The sequence below is a fragment of the Acanthopagrus latus genome, chromosome 4 (assembly GCF_904848185.1).
Source record: "Acanthopagrus latus isolate v.2019 chromosome 4, fAcaLat1.1, whole genome shotgun sequence".
NCBI lineage: Eukaryota > Metazoa > Chordata > Actinopteri > Spariformes > Sparidae > Acanthopagrus > Acanthopagrus latus.
In genome coordinates this window covers 28,416,016-28,440,759 of record NC_051042.1, presented here as the reverse complement: position 1 = coordinate 28,440,759, position 24,744 = coordinate 28,416,016, and the positions used below count along the sequence as shown (strand labels likewise).

The window sequence follows — 24,744 nt, the reverse complement described above, 5'->3', positions numbered from 1 at the left end:
TCCTGGCTAATGTCTGATTGCTGGAAAAAGGAAATGGACAAAATGGGACACAGGCTGGCCAAACAATCAGAGACTGTTGTGCCCACAGGGACCCGTCTCCATCACATCTTGGATCGAGCTGTTGCACTCGATAGGTGGACTACAGCGAGACGAGGAGAGGTGGACTCTGTGTTTATAACATCGATGCTTGGTTGCTCACATGAGGTCAACGATGATGAACAGAGTTTCCCAGATGTCGATCTGTTGATACGAAGATGCCGGCCACATTATCGTCACCATCTTGTTGCTCCTGTTTACTTTCTCCCTGATGCAGATTCAAAAGATGTACTGCGTATTTATAACTGTATACATGTTCAGTAATCTGTGTCACATTAGGGCGTTTACAGACTTTCATTTCTTTACACAACTCCGTGTTTTATAATGGTGACAGAATTACCTCTTACCTTGTACTATGTACTTTGTACCTTGTTTCCTACACTAAACTCAAAAAGGCTTGAGAAGATCGCTGGTTCAGTAAAGACTACATCCACAGGTTTATGTCCCAGCGGCACAGGGAGGTTTTAAGGTTAAGACCTGGGGCTTCGACTCGCCCTTCCCTCCAAGATCCACTGCTTTACAGCACACAAGATCCTCTTTTAGACATAATACCCCCCTGATTACAAGGTCAGTAGCCAACAGTGGAACATTTTACTTGTATTGAGGAGCCCAGGTGTGAGTCACTGGCTGGCCGCTGCTCGAAAAACAACTAATTCCCCCTGATTATGCATCCTCCAGACGGCTGCTGGGATGAATCCTGGTGGCTCAATTAGCCGAAGCTCATCCAGTGATAGTGTCACTCGGGGTTTGGGACCTATGTCGCTCTTTCATCACCCCATTTTACGCTATCAAACGTATACTTTAAATCTATCTAATAAAGCCAGACTTAGCAACTCGCCAGCCACATGAAATGTTGTTTCATTCAGCTCTGAAGAAATATGTTATTATCGTGCTCATTATGTTGTTGATGAATACAGCCACTGGCGGGGACTCCTCCTGTTTCATTATGCTGAGGGTGAAGGCAGCACGGCGTTTTAATAATGCTTGTTTTCTGTAAAGAAAACATCTTTTAAACAGCGACGCTGCTGCAGCCACTTAGATAATGACTACACAAAAAATGATGGATTTTATAAATCACGTAACTGGTTGACATCCACAGTGTGTACACAATGTCTTATCAAAGAAACCGTCCTTTCATACTGTAAATAATGATCCGACAGGAGCTTCATACATCAAATGTAAACTATTAGGTAGCTTATTCTTATTCTCTAAGGTGGGTCACATGCTGCTGCATCATGATGAGCTCCACCCAACACTATTTAAATTGGATACAAAACAAATGTAATTTTAATATCACACGATGCTATAATTCTGAACTGACGCTAAAAATTTGATAGAACTGTAAGAAAACACATAGAGGCTAACATCTTGGATGTATAAATTATATGAGTCCCATTAAACTTGCTGAGGGGCTGAACGTTCATATATTTCCTGTGTCTGACCTGTAGAGTTGATTTGAATGTGTTAAAACAATTCCCTTAACATTTTTTTTCCTCTGCTTGGATTATTAGTTTTCCCAGTTTAGAAAAAAATGTTGTATATAGAAAAGTGGAGGGAAACAAACGCACCTTGTTAATGTTAGAAGTAGGTTGTCAGTTTGATTCTCATAAATTCCATAAATGCCAATAAGAAAATTGAGAACAATAATGAGTTTTTGCACGTTTCTCTCAAGCATGGGAATTCTGATGTCGTAGAATGGCTTTTTTTGTTGCCATGCACCTGAATATTTCTTCAGAAAATCATTAGTTAGATTCTCATTTTCATCTAATTATTTTATGTGATAATTTGAATGTGGAACATGTAATTTTAAATGATGTGGACCCGTTGTGTTTTCCAGCTGATGGGGGCAGTTACAGGTCATCTGCAGACTTATTTTTTTCAGAGTGAGGGAAAATAAATGTATTATTCAGTGTGTTCAGACTCCTATAGATTAATGCCAGAGGCATTTAGAGACCTTCTGACAACCTAAAACCTGCCTGTACTCCAAATGGTTCAACAGCTCATGAATTTACTTTGGGATACACTGGGACATGCCTAATAATAATTAACAATTATAACATAACATTGACATTAATAAAAATCAACTAACCAAATGATCAATGGGCTTGAGTGAGGTTATTAGAGGGCATATAGTTAAAATATATTTGATATTTTAAATCAGTTTCTCTCATCTTTGCATTTTCCAGCTTTTTAAAAATACTTCATTTATCTTTTCAAAATTCTCATTTTAGATGACTAAATTTGGACACACATGATTTTCACTGCACAGATAGAGCGTGATCCGAAAAGTAACTAGTAACTCAAACTGTCAGATTAATGTAGTGGAGTAGAAAGTACAATATTTGCCACTGAAATGTTTTGAAGTACATGGTTAAATAAAATGGAAATATTCAGGTAAAGTACCTCAGATTTTTCCTCATGTACTTAAGTGAATGTGCTGAGTCACACTCTCAGTCTCTTTCATCAGGTTGTAGGTTATTACCAGATGAGCTGACATCATCATCATGTAATGATGATGTGAATACTCGGGTTTGTATGGAGATGAGATGCTGTGTGACCCGGGAAGTTTGGATCTGGGCTGATTCTGATCCAGTTCCTCTCTTCCATTGCCTGTGAAAACGGCAAATCTGCTTTTCAATTTCACCACCAGCGGAGCGTCGCCGTGAAATATGCAACGCAATCACAGCTGAAATGCAACTCGACTGTAATTGTTTTCAAGGCTGAGCCAAACAAAAGGCACTTTTCACAGCGCAGTGATTTGCTAATAATGAATGGCAAATTACCGCCTTTGCTCTTCATCAAACGGTCGGTGGCTGGCGTTGAAAGCAAATGGGATCTGTCGCCGGGCATCAAAAGAGAGAGGAGACGTCGAGATGTGCAGAGAGAGGAAGACAGTCAGAGATGGGGCGACACAGAGAGGGAAGAAGGTGTGAATGGACAGGCTTCCTTTTGTTTTTTTATTAACCCAGAGTCACTCTGAGAGTCCTCTGTACAGTCACAGTCAGCTCGGCCCATGTGACCATGAGAGCTTTCTCACACACACACACACACACACACACACACACACACACACACACACACACACGGGCAGTGTGTGAGGGAAGAGGCCTATTATTCCTGCTGGCAGCTGATCTCTGTCTCAGCAGGGGTGTTAGGACATCAATAATGTGAGATGTATTCACAGTGCAGCGTCCCGTCTGAGCAGAGCTTCCTGCAGAATGTCCTGAGGCCTCAGCCCGACTCTGACTCTGGCCTCATCTAATATCATCTCTATTAACATGAACAATTGTACAAATAAGTTGTAATTACAAATTTCATTTAGGACATTTAGCAGACACCTTTGTCTAAAGCAACTTACACTAACTCTTCATTCACTGATGGCGGTTCACTGCCATGAAAGGTGCCAATCAGCACATCAGGAGCAGTTTGGGGTTCAGTATCTTGCCCAAGGATACTTTGATATGCAGACCAGGGGAATCGAACCAGCAACCTTCCAATAACAAGATGCTACTCCAGTTGTTTTGGTCACTGGACGTCTCATTGAGTAACTTTGCATGCTTGACTCCTCTGAGACATCTTTGTAAACAGCTGCAAAGTGGTCATCTAAAACAAGATGGAGGCTGATTGTGATGTAGTTTGACAGTGTTATTACAACTGGTGGATGGAGAAGAAAAGCAGCACCAACTAAAGAGTTTAACATTAGAAATTGGACAGACAGACCATCAATAAGTGTCTGGATGTGAGCGCGGCCATCCGTCATTTCTTTACACAGCTGAGCTAAAGAACTAATCACACCCCAGTGATATTTCACAGACGTGTTTTCCTTTCACTTTCATGTTCATCCACTGATTTTTGATGTGAAGCTTGGTCATGTTGGTTTTGATTATCGGCCCGAAACACAAGGGAGACAGTGTGTAAAAACCCACAGTGACATCAACCTCTGAGAACATGTTTATTATAATCTCAAGTCTAAAAACTCTCGATAAGGATATCATTTTACACATTTTTGCTTATGCATGCATCCTCTGTGGCTCCTATTGTTATTCAGGTATGCACTGTTGTTTTCCTTCCAGTCTCACACATGTTCACATCATTTTATTTTCATCTTTCCCCTCTCAAGTGCAAGCATCCAAACTCTGTCTCAAAGGACATTACAGCTGAATCATACTTTTGCGTCCTTTGGAATCTTATTTTGGGGGAGGTAAACTCTTTGGAGTCACTACCAGGGACGACGAGTGAGGTCAGCACAGAGTTTAATCGCGTATTTAATGGACTGACGCATCTCATGGTCAACAGCACAGGACAGCACTCTAATAAGACTGTGACTCTAAAGGTTGATGATGAGTTTTTTTTTGCTTTGTTAAACAGATCTGAAAAAGGACAAATGGATGATACAGCTCGCTTCCAATTCAGCTATCCACTCCCGTGTAACCTGCCCTCTTTCTGCAGCAGGAGTGAATAGTTCTCCGAATAAGCCCTGATAATTACTACTGAGGATGGGAAAAAAAAATAATAAAAAATCACGATTCATCTTAATTCAAACTGTCCCAAACAAATTAAGAAAACCAGAAGATGAAAGACCCACTCTAATAACACTTAAGTCCAGGGAAATGGTATAATTAGGTTATGAAAAAAAATAAAGAAATATTCAGAGGACGCCAAGGACAAGGACTGTACTCAGCTCAGCAGCTTTGTGGAGAGGAGCAACTGACTGACGGTGTCATCAGTGCCATCTCCACCTTCCTCCTCCTCTCGTCGCTGCTCTCAATCTGCACTTTCTTTGTGTGAAAATCTCTGTGTTTGCACTCAGTGTGTCGCTATCTCAAAAAACCCTTTCAAACCTGCCAACTAAATGTCGGAGATGTCCTGAGACTTTTTTTTTTTTCCTCCCCTGACCTACAGCGCAGCCAGGTCGAACAACGCCGGGCAGATCTGGATCCTCTGATTGACAGATTGACATCAGCGCTTTGAGTTTACTAACCTGAATGTAAGAATGAAGATTTGACGGTAAGACGGTGAAGAGGACTATACTGAGATAGACAGATTGAGAGAATTTAACCAGCTACTGTGTTGAAGGAGTTAAGAGTCTATGTCAACTACAGATGTTTGTTCGCACATCTCTAAATCGGAAGTGTCAGATCAGGCGTATGATATCAGAAGCTTATCGTGGTGCTCATTATTTCAAACAAAATCAACCATTTCAAACAATAAATATCAGCATTTACTCAGGACTTCAAATATACAAAACCTTTGCCTTACTACGCATTCCTGGAGAGACAACACATGGTTTTATTTACACACTCTATACAACAGCCTGACACCTGATAATGATTTAAGTTGATAACTTCATGTTTGTATCGTTAGCAAACAAACTAATGAGATATCATTAATATATGTAATAAGAAATAAAAAGGGTCCCAAACAAGAGCCGGGTGGTACACCACATGTTACATTAACAATTTGTTATTAAAGCTGGATAACGGTTTCAGTTATTTCTGTGAATCTGTAATCTGTCGTACAAGTTTAATCTCTTAAATGTGGCAAATACGTATCGATATATTATGGTTGCTTCCCCGGAAACCACACAACTGCTTAATGTTTTGTGTCAGTATCTGTGAACGATGAGCTACAAAATGAGTTTTTTTGGTCTGTTTTTTTACTCTCAGAAACTGAGATTAACATATGTTCCAGTGAGACTCCAGTATTTGTTTATGAGGCCAGATGGTTAAAATTTATATTCAAAAAACTGCACACTCACTCTGTTCTTTTAAGCACTTTACCGATTCCTGAATGGCCAGACAGCATCTGCCATTATAAGACAACAGCACATTTACGATAACAGATCCTTTTCCCCTCTCTCGGAAGACACCATCTGTAACGAGGCCCTTAATTTAGTACAGTAAAACGTGAGTCATCAGAACAGGCTGGATGTTTGGAGACGGTCAGAGTCGGAGGATGCGGAGAGTTGCTCAACATTTGCAGCAGCTGTGGTCATAAATTGATGACGAAAAGGAACCGAATGTTCCAGAGAAAATACACTTAATGATACACAAACATCTTGCGAGAAAGGGCATGAACAGATATTATAGAGTGATAAACTTTATGCTCCTTGATATTCAAGTAGTCGGTGGAGAGTTTAGAGTGTTTCTCGGGAATTTTTCTCATCACTTTGTAGCTGTGATGTGCTTGTACACAACAGAGAGACAGACTGTAGAGAAAACCAAACCCAGTTTTGACCTGTGGTGTGAATCTCCTCTCCGTCCCCGCTGAGGTGGCAGAGACACACAGCCTCCAAAAATAAATAAGTATTGATTCGCGAAAAGCTGAAACGTTTATGACAGGGCTGCCCTCTGAATCGCTGCGTGTCCACGATAGTGTGCAGCAGAATTAATACACTGTTACTGGACGTGAGGAGCTTCAGCCTTTCTCACAGCATCACTTCCAGTGTTGGGTGTAAGAGGCTCTCCCATCTCCCATCAAAGCTTTCGATTTTTTTGGTGCGGCACATCGACTGCAGTTTAGTCAAACACGCTCAACGACACAAACTTTAAATCTGAGTTAAATCAACAGTACAAACAGATCTGGAACATGAGGAGGAGGTCGGGAGCCGCGGCAGTCCACGGCGCTGGCGTGAGCCTATCAGCACAGTGGGACTGACAAGTGTCAGGTTATGAGCGCCACATTTCACACCCACATGAATATGTTTGGACGTTACAAGTCAGCGATGGCCTAAATGAAGCAGCTGGTGGCAATCAGCTAATGTGAGCATCACTTCAGTGCTGAAAAATTAAATATGATTAATTTCCAAATTAAATGATTGAGTGATAATGATGAAATTTTTTAAAAAACACTTTCCTGAATAATATGATTTATATGTAAATTTACCTAATCGCTTAATGAATTGGACTTTTAATTCAGCGATTAATTAACTGATTAAATTACCAATACAGTCTGTATAATAATGGAGGACTACTCATCAATTATTTCTGATGACAGCAATCCAAAGACAAGGAGAGATGCTCTTTAAAACATCTGGAGTCCACTGTTGCTTTAATACCTATAATGAATCTTCCAAAACTGGATGTAACTGTAACCTTAAAGGGTCAATCCACCAATTGCACACATTAAAGTGTGTTTACGGGTCTCAGAGTGCATTGTGAAAAATAACAATAAAGCCTATTGTTGCTTCAGAGGAAGCGGCATGCAATATAATAAATGACCTCCAATGAGTCACTCTGCAGTTATCTTGCATTGTGGGTAATGTAGGCCACTCCTATAACACTGTAGGACTAATTATGGACTCAGACTTGCATGTGTCAAAACATGTATTTTATTCATTTATCTTAAAAAATTAAAATAAAGTGCTTTTTATGTACAATATAATAAAAACAACAGTCACAATCTCAATGATACAAAAAATACAGTTCACAATGTTTCTTGTACACAACAAATTAAAAAAAAAAACAAAAAAACAAAAAAAGGAAATCATGCAGGCAAGACCACATTTGTCTAATAGTTATTCAGTCAAATAAGCTTATGGTGTTCGGAGCTCTGAGGCAAAGCTGTTGCTGTGTCTCATGGCTGAGCCGATATGGAGGACTTGAAGCTGTGCTTACTGCAGTTACTACGTCGCGTGGCACAGATGATTAATTACTTCTAGTGCGCCTTCTCTTTGTAGTATGAACCCCAGAACAAAATCCTGAAAAGATGTTGCGATGGATTGCCTACTTAAGCCGTTTTAGGAAAATAGACTGCTGTAGATGTTCTACAAAATGTGTTATTGTCGGCTACATTCATGTCCAGTACAGTATGTTGCATTACTGAGGAGCCACTCAAAATTAAGCATCGGTCACCATGGTAGCACTTGCTTTCTAATGAAAAGCACGTCATCAATAAATATGCATTTCTGACACAGAGTTGACCTTTTTGGCATTGTTAACTACTAAGGTCAAATGGTATTGTTAAGTTCAGCGGTTCTACATGAGATTAGAAAGTATTAGTATTATTCTTAGATATTGACCTGTTCAGAAAGATGTTCCCTACGTGCACGGCATCACGTGAGACATAAGCGGCGACTGCAGAATGGTACGTGATTTTGAGAAGCTCCCAGCTGTACTGTTCGCAGGTTAAGTTAACGGCGGCTTGGGTGAAAGCTGTAAATCTACCGTTGACCCGTGTTGAGTTGTGGAGTTGCGTGCGCCCATGGAGGGCTACAATCATGCCAGTCACCACGTTTCTGTTGGTGAGGTCACTGCTGGGTGGTGTACAATGTGGCACATGGCTAAAGGCAAGAACAACTTGAGATCTAAAAAGGCATTTTTTTTTTTTTTTTTGAAAATATGTAGTGAGGTTGTTCACCGAGCATCTCAAAAGCAGGGTATTCAACCACCAGAGAGATGTTTTATAGTCGAGACAATCTGTGGTGACAAACAATGCTCTGCACCAAGGCTTTAAGCATCTGATTTACTCCTGTTATAAATCTCTTGTTTATACTCTGGTTTAATTTGTCAGTCTTTGCTTGCAAGCGAGCAAACAAGATCAGGGGAGCAGATGGACCTTTTGGGAGATAGACCTATTTCTTTTGTTGCCAAGAGTTAGATGAGAAGATTGATACCCCTTTAATGTATGGATGGTGTGACTCTATAGCCGGTTATATTAATTTAACTGATAAAAACAAAAAGTAGCCTGTCTGACAACTTCTTTTTTCTTTTAATAATGTAATTCAGCTGCATTTTGCTGGAAGATGCACCCCGTTTCTAATAGCTGGTTAGCTTAGCAAAAGACGAGAAACAGCTGGAACACAGCTAGCCTGCATCTGTCCAAAGGTGACAAAAAAATCTATCAAATTCTCACTAATGAAAATACGCAACAATTAAAAATTTACCGGTAAATTCAGTAAGTCATTTTGGTTGTATTGGAAGTTCTGTGCTGCACCATTTCCTGGAGTGACCACTGATTTCCTGGAAAAGCTGACGAAGAGACTTCGGGTTGTCACTGCAGGTGGTTTTGTACCCTTTCGCTGAAGCCAGGCTAGCTGTTTCTGGGATTTCCAGTCTTCATGCTAAGCTAAGCTAACCTACATGAAGCTAAGTAGTGGTAGCTTCATATTCATAAACGAGAGTGGTATCAAACTTCTCGTCTAACCTCTGGCAAGGGAGTGAATAAGACTATTTCCTACAGTATCGAGCTACCCCGTAAATTCAGTATGACATGAAGATAATTAGAGATCGCTCTCCTGCTTTGACATGCTCGATAAAAACCAGCCCAGGTGCTGAACTAACAGCGCGGTGAGAAATGTGCGGTATTTCTGTGCAAGAGTTGAAATGTTTACGCTGAAGTAGGCAGTAAAGCACTACGAAAACAAAATATCAGCAGTGTTCACTCTCTAGTTTCAAGACTATCTCTACAACACATCTTGCACAAGGTCCCTTAAAACACACAATATTAAGCACAGATACTGTATATACACAACAAAAAAAAAAAGAAAAACAAAGAAAGAAAGGAAACACTGACCACTGTTGCGCAGTATATGCAAGTACTTTGTCAACTTTGTAGCAGTTACATAGCATTTTGTCGTCTGCTCAGTGTCGGAAATCGCAAAAATGTTAATTCTGTATGGTATTGGAATATATACGGTAGGCTTACTTGATCAATACAGTGAACTGGTGATTTCTTCTAAGACATGTGGTGCCATATTGTCCCTATGGCCGTGTAAATGTTTCTCATTCAGATTTACACAACACTATCGGCTTCCTACATCTTTGGAAATATCTGCTTGTTAAGTCTCAAAAGTCGAAAAAGCGAATGTGGGTGCAAGAGTGTCGAGCGTGATGGCTGCACTGGTCCCTGTATTAACTGATTTCTACAAAAAAAAAAAAAAAAAAAATCATTTTCCGTAGCAGCCACACAGTCTGTCTCTCAGTAGTTGCATTTCTTAGAAGTCACTCTAATTTTGCTGACATGTGCAAACCTGTGAAGTGTTCAAGACCCTGATTACTTGTGCTTTCACATTAACGTCGCCTTGACATCTGAGTGAGTGTGGTGAATGCTATGCATGTGAGAAATGTCACCTGGTGGAGGAGGTTGTATTGAGCTAACTGAGCTAATGCAGTGTTCTGAGCAACTGCGTCATTATGTTGTGCAGCTGCAGGCTGGACGAGAGACCAGTGAATATTACATGTCCACGACAGCGACAGTTGTTATAAGTTACACTGTGATTTTTTTAAATTTGGAGTTTATTAGCTCTTCATGGGAGACACTACAGGTGAGGGTTAATTTAAACTAATAGGTATCATCATGAAAGTTCCCCAGGTGTTTACTCACTGAGATTAATGAGATTTCTTTTTCTTTCCGTCCTACTAAATGTTTAAATAAGGCTTTATATGATTAAATAGTGTCAATTTGCATACATTTCCATAACAGAAATCTGAACATTGGATAAAATCCAGGTCCGAAATTCTTGTTTCATTTTGGTGACAAACACTTAACGTTAGAAAACATTGTCAACAGCCATAAATAAAAATAAAAAAAATTAAAAATGTCACCATGTGTTCAGAATAAAATGTTAATTTATGTTTTATAAATCAGGCTATGAATGAGATAAACAAACCTTTTCTGTAAACATCTTAAGAATATAGATGAGAATCAAACTGGAAGGTTTGGTGTAAGTGCTGCTGAAGTGGAGATTTATCGCTCAAAGAAAAAAAAAATGTTTTTGAGAAAACTTCCTTTAAAAAGTGTAATATGTAAGAACTGGCTACCTCCACTACGACCAGCAGTTAGTGACTGCTAACAGCTGCTAACTGCATCCTGTTTACACACCCATGATTGTAGCTATGGTTACCATGTTAGCTCAGTTAGCTGTGCAGCTAGCTGGACAACTGGGGCGAGTGTTGGTGTTAGCACAGGAGCTTTGTACTGATGACAGACACTTCCAGGCCCAGTGCTAACTGGTTAGCATGCTAACATCAGGAGATGCACCTCTACAACACAGGGTTAGCATCAAAATCTTTGACATACTTCAAACGTGTTATTTCTTCAAATTCTATGAATGAAAGTATTTTTTAAAAATGTTTCTTACATATTGCACTCTTTACAATATAGATTGTTAAACTATATACTTTTTAAGACAAAAAAATGGTGAGAAGGGTAAAACATTACCATCATCCTGAAACTTCCTCAGTTCACTTCCATTAAGATTTTTTGTATTTGTAGCTTTCTGATGTTTACTGTTTTAAACAACTAAGGGAGATCTAATTAAATATAATTAATTTGCGTACATTTAAAGAAAAAAAATGCAAAAACATAGCCCAAACTATCAAAACTGAGCAGTGCAGTTTTCACCTGTGTTATCTCCTCTTAGAGAAGGTTTGTGTCGTCAGTGCTCATCAAGCTCAATGTTCTCAAACTGGTTGTGTCGGTGTGATTCAGTGTCTGCTAAGAAGGCATATAACTCCTTTAAGGGTAGCGGAAGGAAAACTGGAATACTTTTATCACAACCGCAAGACATGAAGAAACCTCCATGCTGCATCCTTTGGCCCCGCTTCAGATTTTATGTACGAAAAGTCGATTACTTTTGACCCAACACAGTCTGAAAGGTTCGTTATAAGCTAACAGTCTTAGAGGGAAAAATCTCCATCCTCGCCCTTCACATTTGTTTATTATTAGTGCCACTTTACTTGTCTGTGAAACCCACCTCTGGTTTCCTCACCATGTGCTCTTCGACAGTGATCAATGCTAACACAAAGCATGGGAGTGGTCATAACAGAATGGCACTATTGCATTTAGAAAGACGATCAAGTTAGTTTTATTTTTTTTTTGGCACAGTGCACGTGATGATGTCAGTGCCGCCCTGATCATGGTAGAGGTGTGGACGTCTTCCTTTTGTCTTGGCTCTGTGGTTGTTGTTGTTGTTTTTTTTTTCTCTCAACAGAACAATGTCAGGTCTCTTTTCCATATTCGCCTCGAAAAACAGGACATCTGTGTCAGTTTATGAGCCCATCGTGGTGCCTGCAGGTCAATACTGAAGAACAGGGCTGTCTCAGATGAGCAGAGATGAAGAGCAACGGGCTGCCTAAATTGTCCACGGTGCAGTGATGTGTGAATGAAGCAGACCTTCTTTGAACAACAGCGTACATTCAGGAGGTAAATGTCAATAGTTAGGCCCTGGAGAATAAATTATGATCTTCCTTTAAAGTTGCAGTCCTTTAAATTATTCGTTACGAGGGCTCGATTTATAACCAGGGTGCGGGTGTTTTTCCTCCTGATTTGCCTCATCCTTCGCCGTCTTCGTCCTCGTACAGTCACGACATCTATTCAGCAAAAGGGAACAAATGTGCTTCTGACTTGCCTCTGTAATGTGTGGATCGTAATGAATAGGCAAAACTTGTACTATATCTCCTAAACCTGAACTCTTGGTCACCATGAAGCTGTAGCTTGGTTCTAGTGTGCATATTAGCAGAAGTGTCGACTTTTCTGCAGAGCATGTGCAAGTTTACACGCACTCAGACAGGGCTGGGCAACATATTATTTATGAGTTAGTGTCTGTTCTGTTAAGTGATGGAGCTAATTGGATGTTGGATATTGCATACCTAGAGATATACTGTGATAAATACTGATAACGGAAGTAGATCTTCTGTTGATCGGTTATTTTCTTCCCCATATTGCCCAGCCCCGCACTCACACACATTAGTGGCCATGACAATGACTCAAACAAAGACTGTTAACGATTCTTAGCAGCTGTGACGGGTCATGATCCTCTGCTGCTTCTCTTCCTGCACAATAGGCAGCAAACCGGACCAACCTCTGGCTTCGGAGTGGAAATGGTTAAACAAAAATGACCTCCGCATTGATCACAGAACAAAGATGGCTAAAATAAAAGACATGCTGTGATGTAGAAGGATGTCGGGGTCTCCTCTCCTTCGCTCAGTGGCCTGTATCCTTCATGGAGATACAGGGTGGATTCTCTTAAGCGAACACTGTGCTCTCATACGATTGAGTCTTTGATCTCGGAGCCTAGCCTCACTCTGGGCCGCGGGCAGGTCGGGGAGTATTCCACGTGGCTCTCCTTCACGTTGAGCGGCCGCCTGTCGGAGGCCTCGGAGAAGCTCTTGCTGTTGTCTGGCGAGGACTCGTGGGTGGGCGTGCTGCAGATGTAGTTGTCGTTTAACGTCTGGTAGCCCTTGTGATCAGAAGTGGAGACGGGGATGGTGTTACCATTCAGGGGCAAACTCTCTGCAGGCTTTCCCACGATCCTTGGCTTCTTCTGCTGCATGTTGGGGCACTCGCCCTGCTTCAGCATGGACTTCATGTGATCTCGGTTCCTGTAGATGACGAACAGGGAGAACACCACGAGGGAGAACGCCAGCAGGGCGCACACCACGATCAGCTCGTTCCAGTACGTCTTCGTGTGGACCTGCTCTGAACGGGACTCGCCGGGCAGGATGATGGTCTCCTGTTGCTCAATGTGCGGCGTGCGGGAGTGTCCAATAAGAGTGGTGCTTTCCTGGCGGGGCTCCGCCCTCACACAGTAGTTGGCCAACAGCTGGCGGAAACCCTCCTCCTCCGACCAGCACTCGTAGGTCTCGATCCTGTCAGACTGAGCCACCACCACCAGGTTCCCCTCCGGGGTGGCGTAGAGGAACTGGCTGGCGCTGTCACTGTAGCGCCACCTCCTCTGCGCCAGGTTGGAGCGCAGCTTACAGGGCAGGACTCTGAACGTGTTGGCTGGGATTGTAATGAGCTTACAGTGGGAGCCACCTTTAGAAAAAAGAGAGAACGATACGTTTTTCAAAACACTTTAAGATTCCATGTAATCAATATTCCACCAACTGCAGATAGAATAAGCTTAATTTAAAAAAGGTGTTATAGGTAAGAATTGGCCACCTGTCAGTTCATACTCTGAACAATAGGGGGCATGAATACGAAGCTACAGCCTGCAAATGGTTAGCTTAGCTTAGCATAATGACTGGGGGGAAAACAAAATGTTGAGCTATTCTCTTTAAAGATTTGGTGGATACGTCCTTTTGCTCCCAATTCTTATACACAGAACTGCACAATGTTTCGTGCCTTCATGACAATCTGCATGTGACACCTTTATGAGCGTGTTGTGGTGCTCACGAGGTGCCCGACAACACTATAATCAAAAGGTGACTTCACACAGAGGTCACACTTACGAGAAGCTGCCGGTCTGAACAATCTGGTGCTGGGAAGTGTCCTGTTACAAATGGCTGATGTATCGGCCTCCTCCACATCCTGCTGCCAGTGACTGAAACAAAACATATTGAACAAAACAACATTGTGAGGGGTCAGCAGCTGTAATGAGAGGCACCGTGTACAAGCACACGCATTTCTCCCTCCAGGCCTGTCATTTCAAACCTTTGAGTACCGCTTCACCAGTGTGATGAAGAGAACAAATCTCTGTTAAAAGCTACCTGCTGTCGCACATGACTGTTTGTTTGGTTGCACGTTCATATATTACGCTGCGAAAAACACATTCATTAAAAGGCAGTTCAGGTGAAGTAAGGTGAGGTAACACCAACTTAGCACCTTTTCCTGTTTTTCATTGTGTGAGTACCGTGCAAGAACCATTCATGCAAACAGACACATCGGCACATACAAGTTATTCAAGATTTGTGCCATTCATTCATTTTGATTTTAGCTCTTTATTTTCATATTTTGGCTGATAAACTGGTCAGTCCTCTCGGTCAGACAGCTGCCTACTCCTCTGTTGAGCAAAACGGTGTAAAATCACCTACTACAGGCTGTAATATTCCTTTGTTTAATATCTCCCTGCCTGTCAGGTCATTGTTCATAGTAGTTGTGGGCCGCTTTGCTTTAGAAATAAGTTATTTAGCATCCAACTTCATGTAAAACCATAATTGTAATAGTGAAATCTCAATAACATGCATGCTTCAGAGAGTTTGTTGAATTCAACAGATTTTTTCAGGTGTTTTTTTTGTAAACATAATTAGCCTTTGTTAACCGCCCCATTCTACAAAAGCTGGGATGAGGTGTAAAACATAAATAATGCAGAATAATTCCTTTTTTAACTTGTACTCAATTAGAAACAATACAAAGACAATATATTCAGTGTTTCACTCATCAAATTCAGTGATTTTTATGCATTTATGCTGATTCAGAATATGACACCAGCAACAGGTTTTTTAAAAAAAAAGTTGGGACAGAAGCATCAAGAGACTGGGAAATTATTTAAAGCTCAGAAAACACAGGAAAACACAGGTCATCAAGGAATGGACGAGGTTCAGCACTTTGTGAAAACACATGATTGTATAAAGGATATTATTACATGGGCTCAGGAACGCTTCACTAAAACTGTTGTCAAATGATTCTGTTTTTATTTACATTTTCCACAGCGCCCCCATATTTTTGGAAACGTGGGGTTGTACTCTCAAAATAAAATTCAAAGTTTCAGAGCAGCTGAGGAATTTGTGGCCCTGTGTGCTCGGTGATCTCTCACCTGTCAGGTGGAGCCATCCTGACGTCCCGACACAGCCGCCCGGTCCAGGCGCAGTAGGGGTCTCTGGACAACACGCACTCTCCGCAGCTCAGGTAGTTGGAGCAGTTGGCCACAGGAACCTCCACCAGCCCGGAGTTGGACGACACAAACAACAGACCCTGCAGGAGAGGAAGAGCCGTGAGTGAGGCGAATCTCTTATTAAAGAAGGTGAACGGAGGACAGAACAGAACAGAAACAGAACTTCTGCTTTGGATTACAGATTTTTCTGATTTCAGGAAGAGGGAAACGATGCCAAAACAATTACTTAAGATAAACAGAAGAATTTAAGGGCTAACTCAGGCCAGCTGTTCTCTTTTGTGATGTTGGCCAAGTCGTTTGATGGGCTGGGATAAGCTCAGAAACACATGAGAACAAGTGTCTGATACAAAGGCCTCATCTTGATTTTAAACACAGTCACTATGTCTCATTTTTGCGGAAATATGATTATCCAGAAATGCATTTTTCACCACGACTGTGACGTTGATCCTCATATGAAGCACATCCCAGTGTTCCCAAAAGTACCGTCTAAATTTAGCCCATCTTGTCTACCAGCATATTAGATTTCCTGGGGATTCTGTCTGTCTCTCATATCCCTATTTGGTGCTCAGAATATACGCACCAAACGTATCTTGGACTTAGAATTACATAATCTCAGATAAGATTGCTGTTTGGCTGCTTTGGCCCTGGGAGAGGCCATTATGTAATAAAGAGAGAAAGGTAATGAAATTTAGCTCGGGGTAAAATGCCAGAGAGGATCATAAACTCTGCTCCAGACGGTGCTATAACTTACAGGAAATCTCAATGGAATGGTCGCCGAGGAAAGAAAATGTCTGTAACCAGTTTGTGCATCCGGTAAATGTAGCTCTTCCCCCCTTTTTATCACTTAAAAAATGAATTTGAGTGCGAAATGAGTCGAGATTAAATACAATCTGACACAAACCAGAGAGACAATCATCATTATGATGCGCGTTGAGACGACAAGACTTGTGATTTACCCGCTGAGGATCGAGCTCGATGTGCTGCACAGGCTGAGGCTCAGGAAACAGAATCATCTCCTCGATGATGTGCATCTTATCGTTGGCATTGATGGCCTTATGGAGCTTTCCATCATCTGGAAGACACAAGAGGACGAGTGGAAGTGACTTATACGGGAGGCGGGGGATTTGTGAGCGGATACAGGCAACAAATCAAACACACTGAAGTATACAAACAAAGATTTTCCTTTAAAAATTACGGAAATAGCCACAAAATAACCCATAAGGTGGACAGTTGTTGTGTAATGAGCCGTACCTGTGCCGATGAAGAGCACGTCGTAAGCCCTCTCCATCCCTTGGATCTTGTGCACGGCGATCTGTGTGTAGCGCACGCTGCGTTTGAGCAGCAGAGGAGCGCTGCGGATCACGCTGTCCATCAGGAAATGGTCCTTGACAAAGTTGAGCACTTTGTCAGGCATGTGCAGGGACGACTGGATACCCATTTGCCGGGCGTGGTTGGTCACGCACTGCGAGGGAGTAAATTAGAAATGAAAAAATGAATCTCTGCTTATTCATGTGGTCCTGAAAATACACAGTGGTTGAACAGAAGCAGTAATATCTCAGTACTTTCATGCCTTGCCTAAAATCAAACATTAAATTGTTGCTATAAATGCAACTGCGAGTTGAACAGGAAGTTGAACCGAGTTGAACGGGCTGAGCTAGGCTGGTTAGCATGCTAAGTTTTGTAGATATCTCAGCAACACAATAACATAACACTAAAACTGCTATTTCTTTACAATCTGTTGATAATTCTATGTTTTAAGGTAAAATTCTTCCATATGGCCCCTTTAATGTGCACCATGGTAGAAATGACCTACGGGATAATTTTTAATTTCTAAAAATATGATACATTATAATATTTTTCTTGGTTTACAAGATTTCTAGTGTAGATAAAACATCAGATTATGCAGGAAATCAAGTACTTCCAAGGATTTGATTTAAATTCAGGCCTAGCCTTGAAAATATAACAACAAGACTTTTTTTTCAAACATTCTAGTATTTGTACATATCCTAAAGAATACAGTGAAAATGTAAACATTACTACTAATGTTCGCTTAAAGCATAATGTTTGGGGTGCGGTATCACTGGAAACAAAGACTGAACTGGCTGATAACATTTTTTAAGCTAATATCTATTCATTTTTAAGCTCTTAGGCATTTCTTTTGCCTGTGGGACTCATGAACAGTTAGGCAGAAAATCAACAAGACAGTGCTTTTGGATTCTTTCATTAGAGAGGAAAAGGAGAACATCTGCTTTCCATCAAGCTCAACCATGAAAAGGCCAGAAATCAGACTAAAGGTCCAGCTGGTTCTGGACTGTATTATACACTGATTGTGTAAAAATGTAAAAGATAATCATAAAAATGTGTATCTGGAATTTAAAAAACAAACATTTCTGTAATTTGTATCCGTCATGTGGACTTTCCTCTGACAGAACGGAGCTGGATGCTACTTGAATGGCCTTGACGTTGAGGTTAAGGTGAGCTGAGGCAAAAGGAGCTGAATTGAATTGTTTGTGACAGGATGTAGTCTGCACCACTCACCGCCCCGGGCCTCGGTTCAGGCACTGGATGGTTGTAGGTGTACCACTGCTGCGTCTCCCTGTTCACCTCTCGGTAGCGCCCGCTGAAGGCTCTCTCCACCTGCGCCATGGTGAACGCGCACACCGCCGAGCTGCCTGACGCTCCTTTATACCTGTCAACACATATAAAAGTTGATATCTTCTCCATACTTCTGTTGCAGTTTTGAAAGTGGAGCGATTTTAAGATTTAGTCTCGCACTTTATGCGTGTCCGTTTTATTGCAGCGGGTTTCTCTACCCGGTCCATCCTTTTCTGCACTTCTCATCATTTTACTCGGGGAAAACTGGAGCAGCAACTTCTCACTGGAGAACAGTTGTAGAGTGGGCGCTTGAACGATTTCCATATTAAAACCTTTATTTTGTTGATACATTAATTAGACATCGGGGTTGCATGAGCTTCTGTTAGTGTTTAAGCTCATTACAGCTGCTCTAAATTCAGATGAGCCAAGGAAGAAAAGGCGACTTGCCAAGTCTGAGTGGAGATATTAAATAAAAACTGGCTGGAGGTTGTGTGTGTGAGCTGTGTAGATTCATGTGTCTGTCTGTGTGTTTCTGGATAAACATAAACGGGAACACAAATCAGATTTAATAAAGTGTCTGTGCATAAAATAAAACACATCTTTGTTTTCGTACCACTGGGAGGTGAAGACGCCGTAGAAGACGGTGCTCTCCCAGCTGTCTCCCATGGGCTTCAGGACGAACATGTCCTGGATGATGTTGAAGGGGAAGCCGTCGTCGGGGAGGGAACACAGGAGCTGGGCCTTCAGGAAGGTGGTCCACTTCTTCTGCAGCACCCGCTCACCGCCTTTATCACCCTGCAAACAGGTCAGGTACATTACAGTTTGTTACAGATGATTGTATGTCTCATTTAAATATTATTCACATGAGTTTGAACAGGAACGGAACGTGGCCAAGGACACAAATCGGAGAGTGAAGGGCTGAAAGCATCATGCAGCTGATGAAGATTTTTAAGACAGTCACAAATTATTCGTACTATTGAAACTCTGTGTCTTTAGAGTGGATGACCGTTCATGCCAATCAGATTCAGCTCCACAATAAGCAAGACATATCTTTATTGGATGGGGACTTGACACAATTCACCAGTTGTTGGAAAGTAAAAAAAAAAGGCCTGCAAGCCTGGCAAATGCTTGTTATATCAAAGCTGCAATCCCCCTGCTTGACTTTAGAGGGTGCTGTTGAGGTCAAAGAAGGGAATCTGAGCAAGAACGTGGTTACTGTGACAGTTGTGACTATTTTTAGAGAAATAATCTGGACAACTAATCTAAACCAAACAGGATTGCACTGTTTGATTCAACTCCAACCACTTAACTGCAAAGGACATTTTGAGAAAAATGTGTGGCAGACAAATATCAGTCGCTCTTTGAAGAAGAGTTGTTGAAATGGAAAACAGACAATGGTTGGTTATTAATTGCAGCTTTGAAATGAACATCAGTGGTTCACGCCTCACTTCTCCTCTGACATACAGAGCAGATGCTTATTCTCCTTTTACACTGTCACAAAATATTCACAAAAACAGATATCAGATGGGTTTGTTGGGACCAGCAATTATCAAAGAGCTTGTAAACACACACCACATGAGACTCCTCCCAAATACAGCTAGCAAGCTGGAAAACACATGAGGAGCAGCAGCAGCAGCAGCAGCAGGAGGAGGAGGAAGAGGAGGAGGAGGAAGGACACGACCAAAACAAGTGGTCTCGCCCAATCTCAAGACAGCTTTTTTAGCCTCGGATCCAAACTATCCCGTCAGCAGGGCCTCCAAAACCCCGAACAACTCCTACATAACAGCATGAGGAGCGATTCGCCTTTGAGGAGATAATAAAATGCAAAACTGTAACGTCCTCCGTTTCCTCCTCTCTGTTTTCTGCTACACACAAACAATCATGCTGCACGACGGTGAGGTGAAACCTCGTGGGACTGATGTTTCAGGCCCTGGGAGCCAATTACCAGGGCTGTGATAGTAGCCTGTCCACATAATGAGGAGACCACATTCCTGCTCTCTCAGCTGTCCACCGTTGTTGTTGCTGTGCTCCGCTGCGCAGCTCGTACTTTCAAATCGACCACTCCCCTCCCCAGATAACTGCCCTCCAAAAATACACTCGCTCGTATGTGTGGTATCAAAACACAACTTTGTTCATCACGTTTGTCCACCTGAGAAGCAGCCTCAACAAGAAGTTAGGAAAATGGTGCCACACAGCGTTCATAATCGGCCCGCTTTTTTCACAGTCCCTCAGTGTGCACACCTGAATAAACAACCGAAAGAGGGAGTGGAAGAAGGGAGGGGGACAGATGGGAAAGAGGGGGAGGAAAAACAACTCGGAAGCAGAATTACTTGGCAAACCCCAAGCAAAACAGTAGTTAGGAGGGACACTGCGAAAAAGGCTGACGAGGCCTTGATTTATCTTATCTTAGAAAATGTCTGCGAGGTGAACCAGCTCAGCCAAAATATTTCACGTATTGATATAAAACCACAATTACACATATTTGGCCTTGACCTGGGACACGGAGAAGGGAGTGCATGTTTTCTGTCAGTCTGCAAGAAAAGTGTGTTCTAGGGAGGGGCCTTCGTACTTCGCAGTTACTTAACTCTGATCCGAGTTCAGCCTTTTTCTGCAGACTGAAAGGAGTACACGGGCTGGGGGTGTGTGTGTGTGTGTTCAGTTGTGAGACACTATTCTGAGAAACAAAAGGTGAATATGGAAATAGTGTGGGATGTCAGCCTGAAGCAATTCAGGAAGAAATGTTGGAGAGGGACGTGAGGCAGAGACACTGAGAGGTGGACAGGTACACGTCGGAGGTCCGGAAACAACAGGAAGTTAGTTAGCGTGGTTCTGCCTGCTGACTGGGCCCACTCACCGACACAGTCAGCAGCAGCAGCAGCAGCAGCAGGGACACACAGCTCATGAAGGCAATTAAGGCACTTTTAAGCCTTTAAGACCTGATTGCTGCAATTTGCGTCAAAACTGTACTCCTTCGTCGACTGAGTCATAACTCGGTGAAATCGAAACACACAGACACAATTACCACGGCTTTAGATTCAGTGTGACTCACTGATCCAGAGTATAAACTGTAAGCTTGATAATAATCAGATGTTTATGATTCCTTCAGTATCCAAGTAATCCAGAGATAACTATCTTTACATCCATGGGTGCAGCGCAAACAGGCGCTGTTTATAAATACTTTGGCATACATTAAATGATAGAGAGATCGAGGCAGTGGGTAGAGTTTTCAAAATTCTGTGTGAGGGGGGACTTCCCTTGGTATTTTAGAGTTTCACAGAAAGACTGACTTATTTCTAACTCCAAATTTAGAGCCATCTTTCCATTGCAACATTCAGCAACATCTGCTTTTTTGTACTGAATTTCTACAGTAGTTTTCCTGGAAATGATGAATCATCTGTTTGAAATTAGGTTTAACATGCTTAAATGCTCAAGAAACGCATCGGTTTTCATTTAATTTCCCCATCTGCCTGAGACGCTCTGTTTTGAGCTCCTGTCCCTTTAAGAACCCCCTCCTGTGCACCCCGTCTGCTCTGATTGGTCGCTTCCCATATGTCTGAGCCAGCACCACTCATAGTGTCTCCTGTCAGCTCTGCATGTAGTATGTAAATGTATGATACGGTGACATAGTGTGATGTCAAAAAGTCACAGAATTAAAGGCAGGACTACTGGCGAGGCGTTTAAGGCACTTCAGGGACAGTTTTTTTTCCTTTTACATGCACAGGAACCTATTTGACACACTGAGGGAAAGGAAAAAAGGAAAAAAAAAAACATAATAGCAAGTACTAAGAGCCAATCAGCACTGTGCAACATCAATTCTATCTGGTGTCAGACGATCATTTCTTCGAGTAGAAACCGGACAGTCGGAGGAATTCCTCTGCATCGTCTCAATACGCGGTTCTGTTGCCGTTTTTTAGGCTGTTCGCGGGTGCATTGTTGAAGAAAACACCTGCATCTCTACTGTACTGCCACAGAGCAGCGGCTGAAAAGATGTCAGTCTGAAGAAGGAGGGCTGCTGCATTCCAGTGAAATAAAGGCGCTCTATAGAGCAGAGCAAGCCATTCTTCTGTCTCTATTGCACAGTTCTTCTGCGGCAACAGCTTGCCCGCTTGCCACAGTCTGGAGGCCTTTTCTGTCAGTGATTTCCATATATAGAACCCAGGAGGTGCTCCGCCGGCTTCGAAAAGGTGTCGCAGCACCGAGTGCCACAGCCTAGCAGGACTAAGTCATTAAGCTGTCACTTAAGATTACATGCTGTCCCCACGATTACTCACATTACTGCCTCCATGAACAAGAGGCATCAATCAGGGAGGGATGCTGAGAGCATGTATATCAGGCAGGTTCATAGCCGTTTTAATTGATCCGATGACAGGTGAAACAGGATAAAGTCTGCTCTTGATTATTCAGGGTGATCGACCCAACTAAACTCTCGTGGAGGGGAGGAGGGGGGGATGACGTCGGTGGTTTAAATGATGCGAGCGAATTCTGCAGTTGCTACGGTTTGCCTGCAACAAAAAACAGGCCATATAGTGGAGTGGAAAAAGCATTTCATATTGCTGCGAAGCACCCTTGAATACTAATAATGCCTGCAAAGCTCAAAGCGCTGGCGGAGAAAGGCAGGGAGCTGGAGGGATGGACGAGTGCAGCTGACATTGTGAGGGAGATGGAAGGAGAGGGGGAGATGACATTGCAGAGGAAAGGGAGGGAGGGCGGCGTGGTGAGGAGGAGAGGATGATTCAGGCACGGGGAAACCAAATCTGTTGAAAACATGTTTGCACAGTCGAACAGAAAAGGCGCTTTAACGCACCAGTGGCACATTTTCATTGCGTCTGCACCGGCGTGACGTTCAGTTAAATGTGGCCAAACGTGCTTTGACATGGGAGCGCCCCGCCTTGTTTTGAGGTAATTGTATCGAGGATTATCGAGGGGAAGCTCCAGCCCGCTGCGCCTCTTTACGTTTGCACGGCCTTCTTGTGCAATGACCTCGCCCCAACCGTAAAGGTGTCTTACCTTGCACACGCGAGCGATCCTCGACACAATGGTGTTGTCAAAGAAGTCGAATTCTTTCCCCGCCTCGCTAAAGAAGAAGTAAATCTTGTCGTCGTCTCCCACGGGGTTGCCTATTGGCTGACTCTCCTCGATGTAAGCCGACCCGACAAAGACAGGATCTGTTTTAAAATAGAGAAACACAAAAGGAAACATGTGGTTAGAGAAAGAGAGAGAGAGAGAGAGAGAGAGAGAGAGAGAGAGAGAGAGAGAGAGAGAGAGAGAGAGAGACACGTTACAATTTTATCATCAACGCAATGGAACTATGCTTTCAGTCGCTTTGTGACTTCGTAAATTCGGAGAGAAGTCAGAGATCACACGGCAGAGCTGTGTTTTGAAGTCCATGTGCGCCGTCTGATAGGACTCTCCGTCTGCCTGCATTAGCGGGCCTTGCCTCGCTAATGATCGCTACTTTTTGGAGCTTATCTGCTCTGTTGAGTGCATAATGGGAGATTTGTAGAGCGGGAAAAAAGAGAAACACAGTCCAATCTGATGTGCTTCTTCTTCTTCTTTTTTTTTTTTTTTACCTTGCAGCCATTTTAAAGAGTTTTCTGTCTTCAGAGCCATTCCCTGACCCAAACTCTTGTAAATGACTGGTTCATTCCCTTGGAAGTTGCTGACGGTGCCCGTGTACAATTCACCATCTGGAGGAAAAAAGACAAAGATTGCAAAGATTTTAAATAAAGAAGTTAATTTGCTATTAATTAAGCAAAATAAACCTCAAATAAATGTTGTGCTGGGGGCTTTTTAATTTTTTTAACTGCAACAGATGAAGTCAGTGGTAGTTTAGAGAGAGCGTTTATGAGTGAGGGATTAGACAAATGATGTCCTCCGCTCATATCCAGCTCAATTATTCCCTAATTGCTTGTTAAAGAAGTTGAACACAAACAGCGTCTGTTGGTGTCCGGCTATTTATCAGAAGGGCTGAGGCAGACAAACAACATCAGCAGGCACATCGTGACTCATTACTGAATCAAAGTGGTAGTTAACATCAAAGTATAGCCTCAGAAAAGCCTGAGCCTGTTTCCCTGCACGAAGCCACTCATAATCATACCTTTGTCTTTGTCTTTTCCAAATGTTTAAAGTGACACAAAGGGAGAAGTGTGTGTAATTCTACGTACCAACAATGATGGCAGTTGACTTGTACTCTGGATTAAAGGGGCAGCGACTGCGCCCGTCTTCCATCACGACCTCGCCCACTTCGTCTCTCTCCAGCGTGAATGTTGACGTGTTCTGGAGACGAGACACAAACAGGGAAAAAAATGTCCCTCAGGCGCAGTCCAATTAAATTGTACTTACAGTAAAGAGTGAGCTACAGTGAGCTCAGCCACCTCCAGCTCGCCGACTTTTAGGGAGTCTGGTCACTTTGAACACACAGTAGCTGCGTCTGGAGGCAAGGCCAGGTCTTCAGGATACTGTATGTCAACAGCTGCTGTAGTTTATTGTGAGTCAAC

At 42.4% G+C, this 24,744-nt stretch overlaps 1 protein-coding gene across 2 annotated transcripts in view; it reads right to left on the bottom strand.

Moving 5' to 3' along the window:
* Positions 1-8,402: 8,402 nt before the first annotated feature.
* The window catches only part of sema4bb (sema domain, immunoglobulin domain (Ig), transmembrane domain (TM) and short cytoplasmic domain, (semaphorin) 4Bb), a 63,166-nt gene continuing 46,824 nt past the window's right edge, over positions 8,403-24,744 (bottom strand). For both annotated transcript variants that reach the window (XM_037095733.1, XM_037095732.1), the window contains exons 6-15: positions 24,412-24,523; positions 23,818-23,934; positions 23,255-23,412; positions 18,861-19,042; positions 18,191-18,341; positions 16,904-17,114; positions 16,609-16,724; positions 15,575-15,732; positions 14,271-14,362; positions 8,403-13,854 (exon numbers count right to left, since the gene is read on the bottom strand). In XM_037095733.1, coding sequence (XP_036951628.1) covers positions 13,082-13,854; positions 14,271-14,362; positions 15,575-15,732; positions 16,609-16,724; positions 16,904-17,114; positions 18,191-18,341; positions 18,861-19,042; positions 23,255-23,412; positions 23,818-23,934; positions 24,412-24,523 — 2,070 coding nt within the window. In that variant the 3' untranslated portion in view covers positions 8,403-13,081. The remainder of the gene's footprint in view (positions 13,855-14,270; positions 14,363-15,574; positions 15,733-16,608; positions 16,725-16,903; positions 17,115-18,190; positions 18,342-18,860; positions 19,043-23,254; positions 23,413-23,817; positions 23,935-24,411; positions 24,524-24,744) is intronic.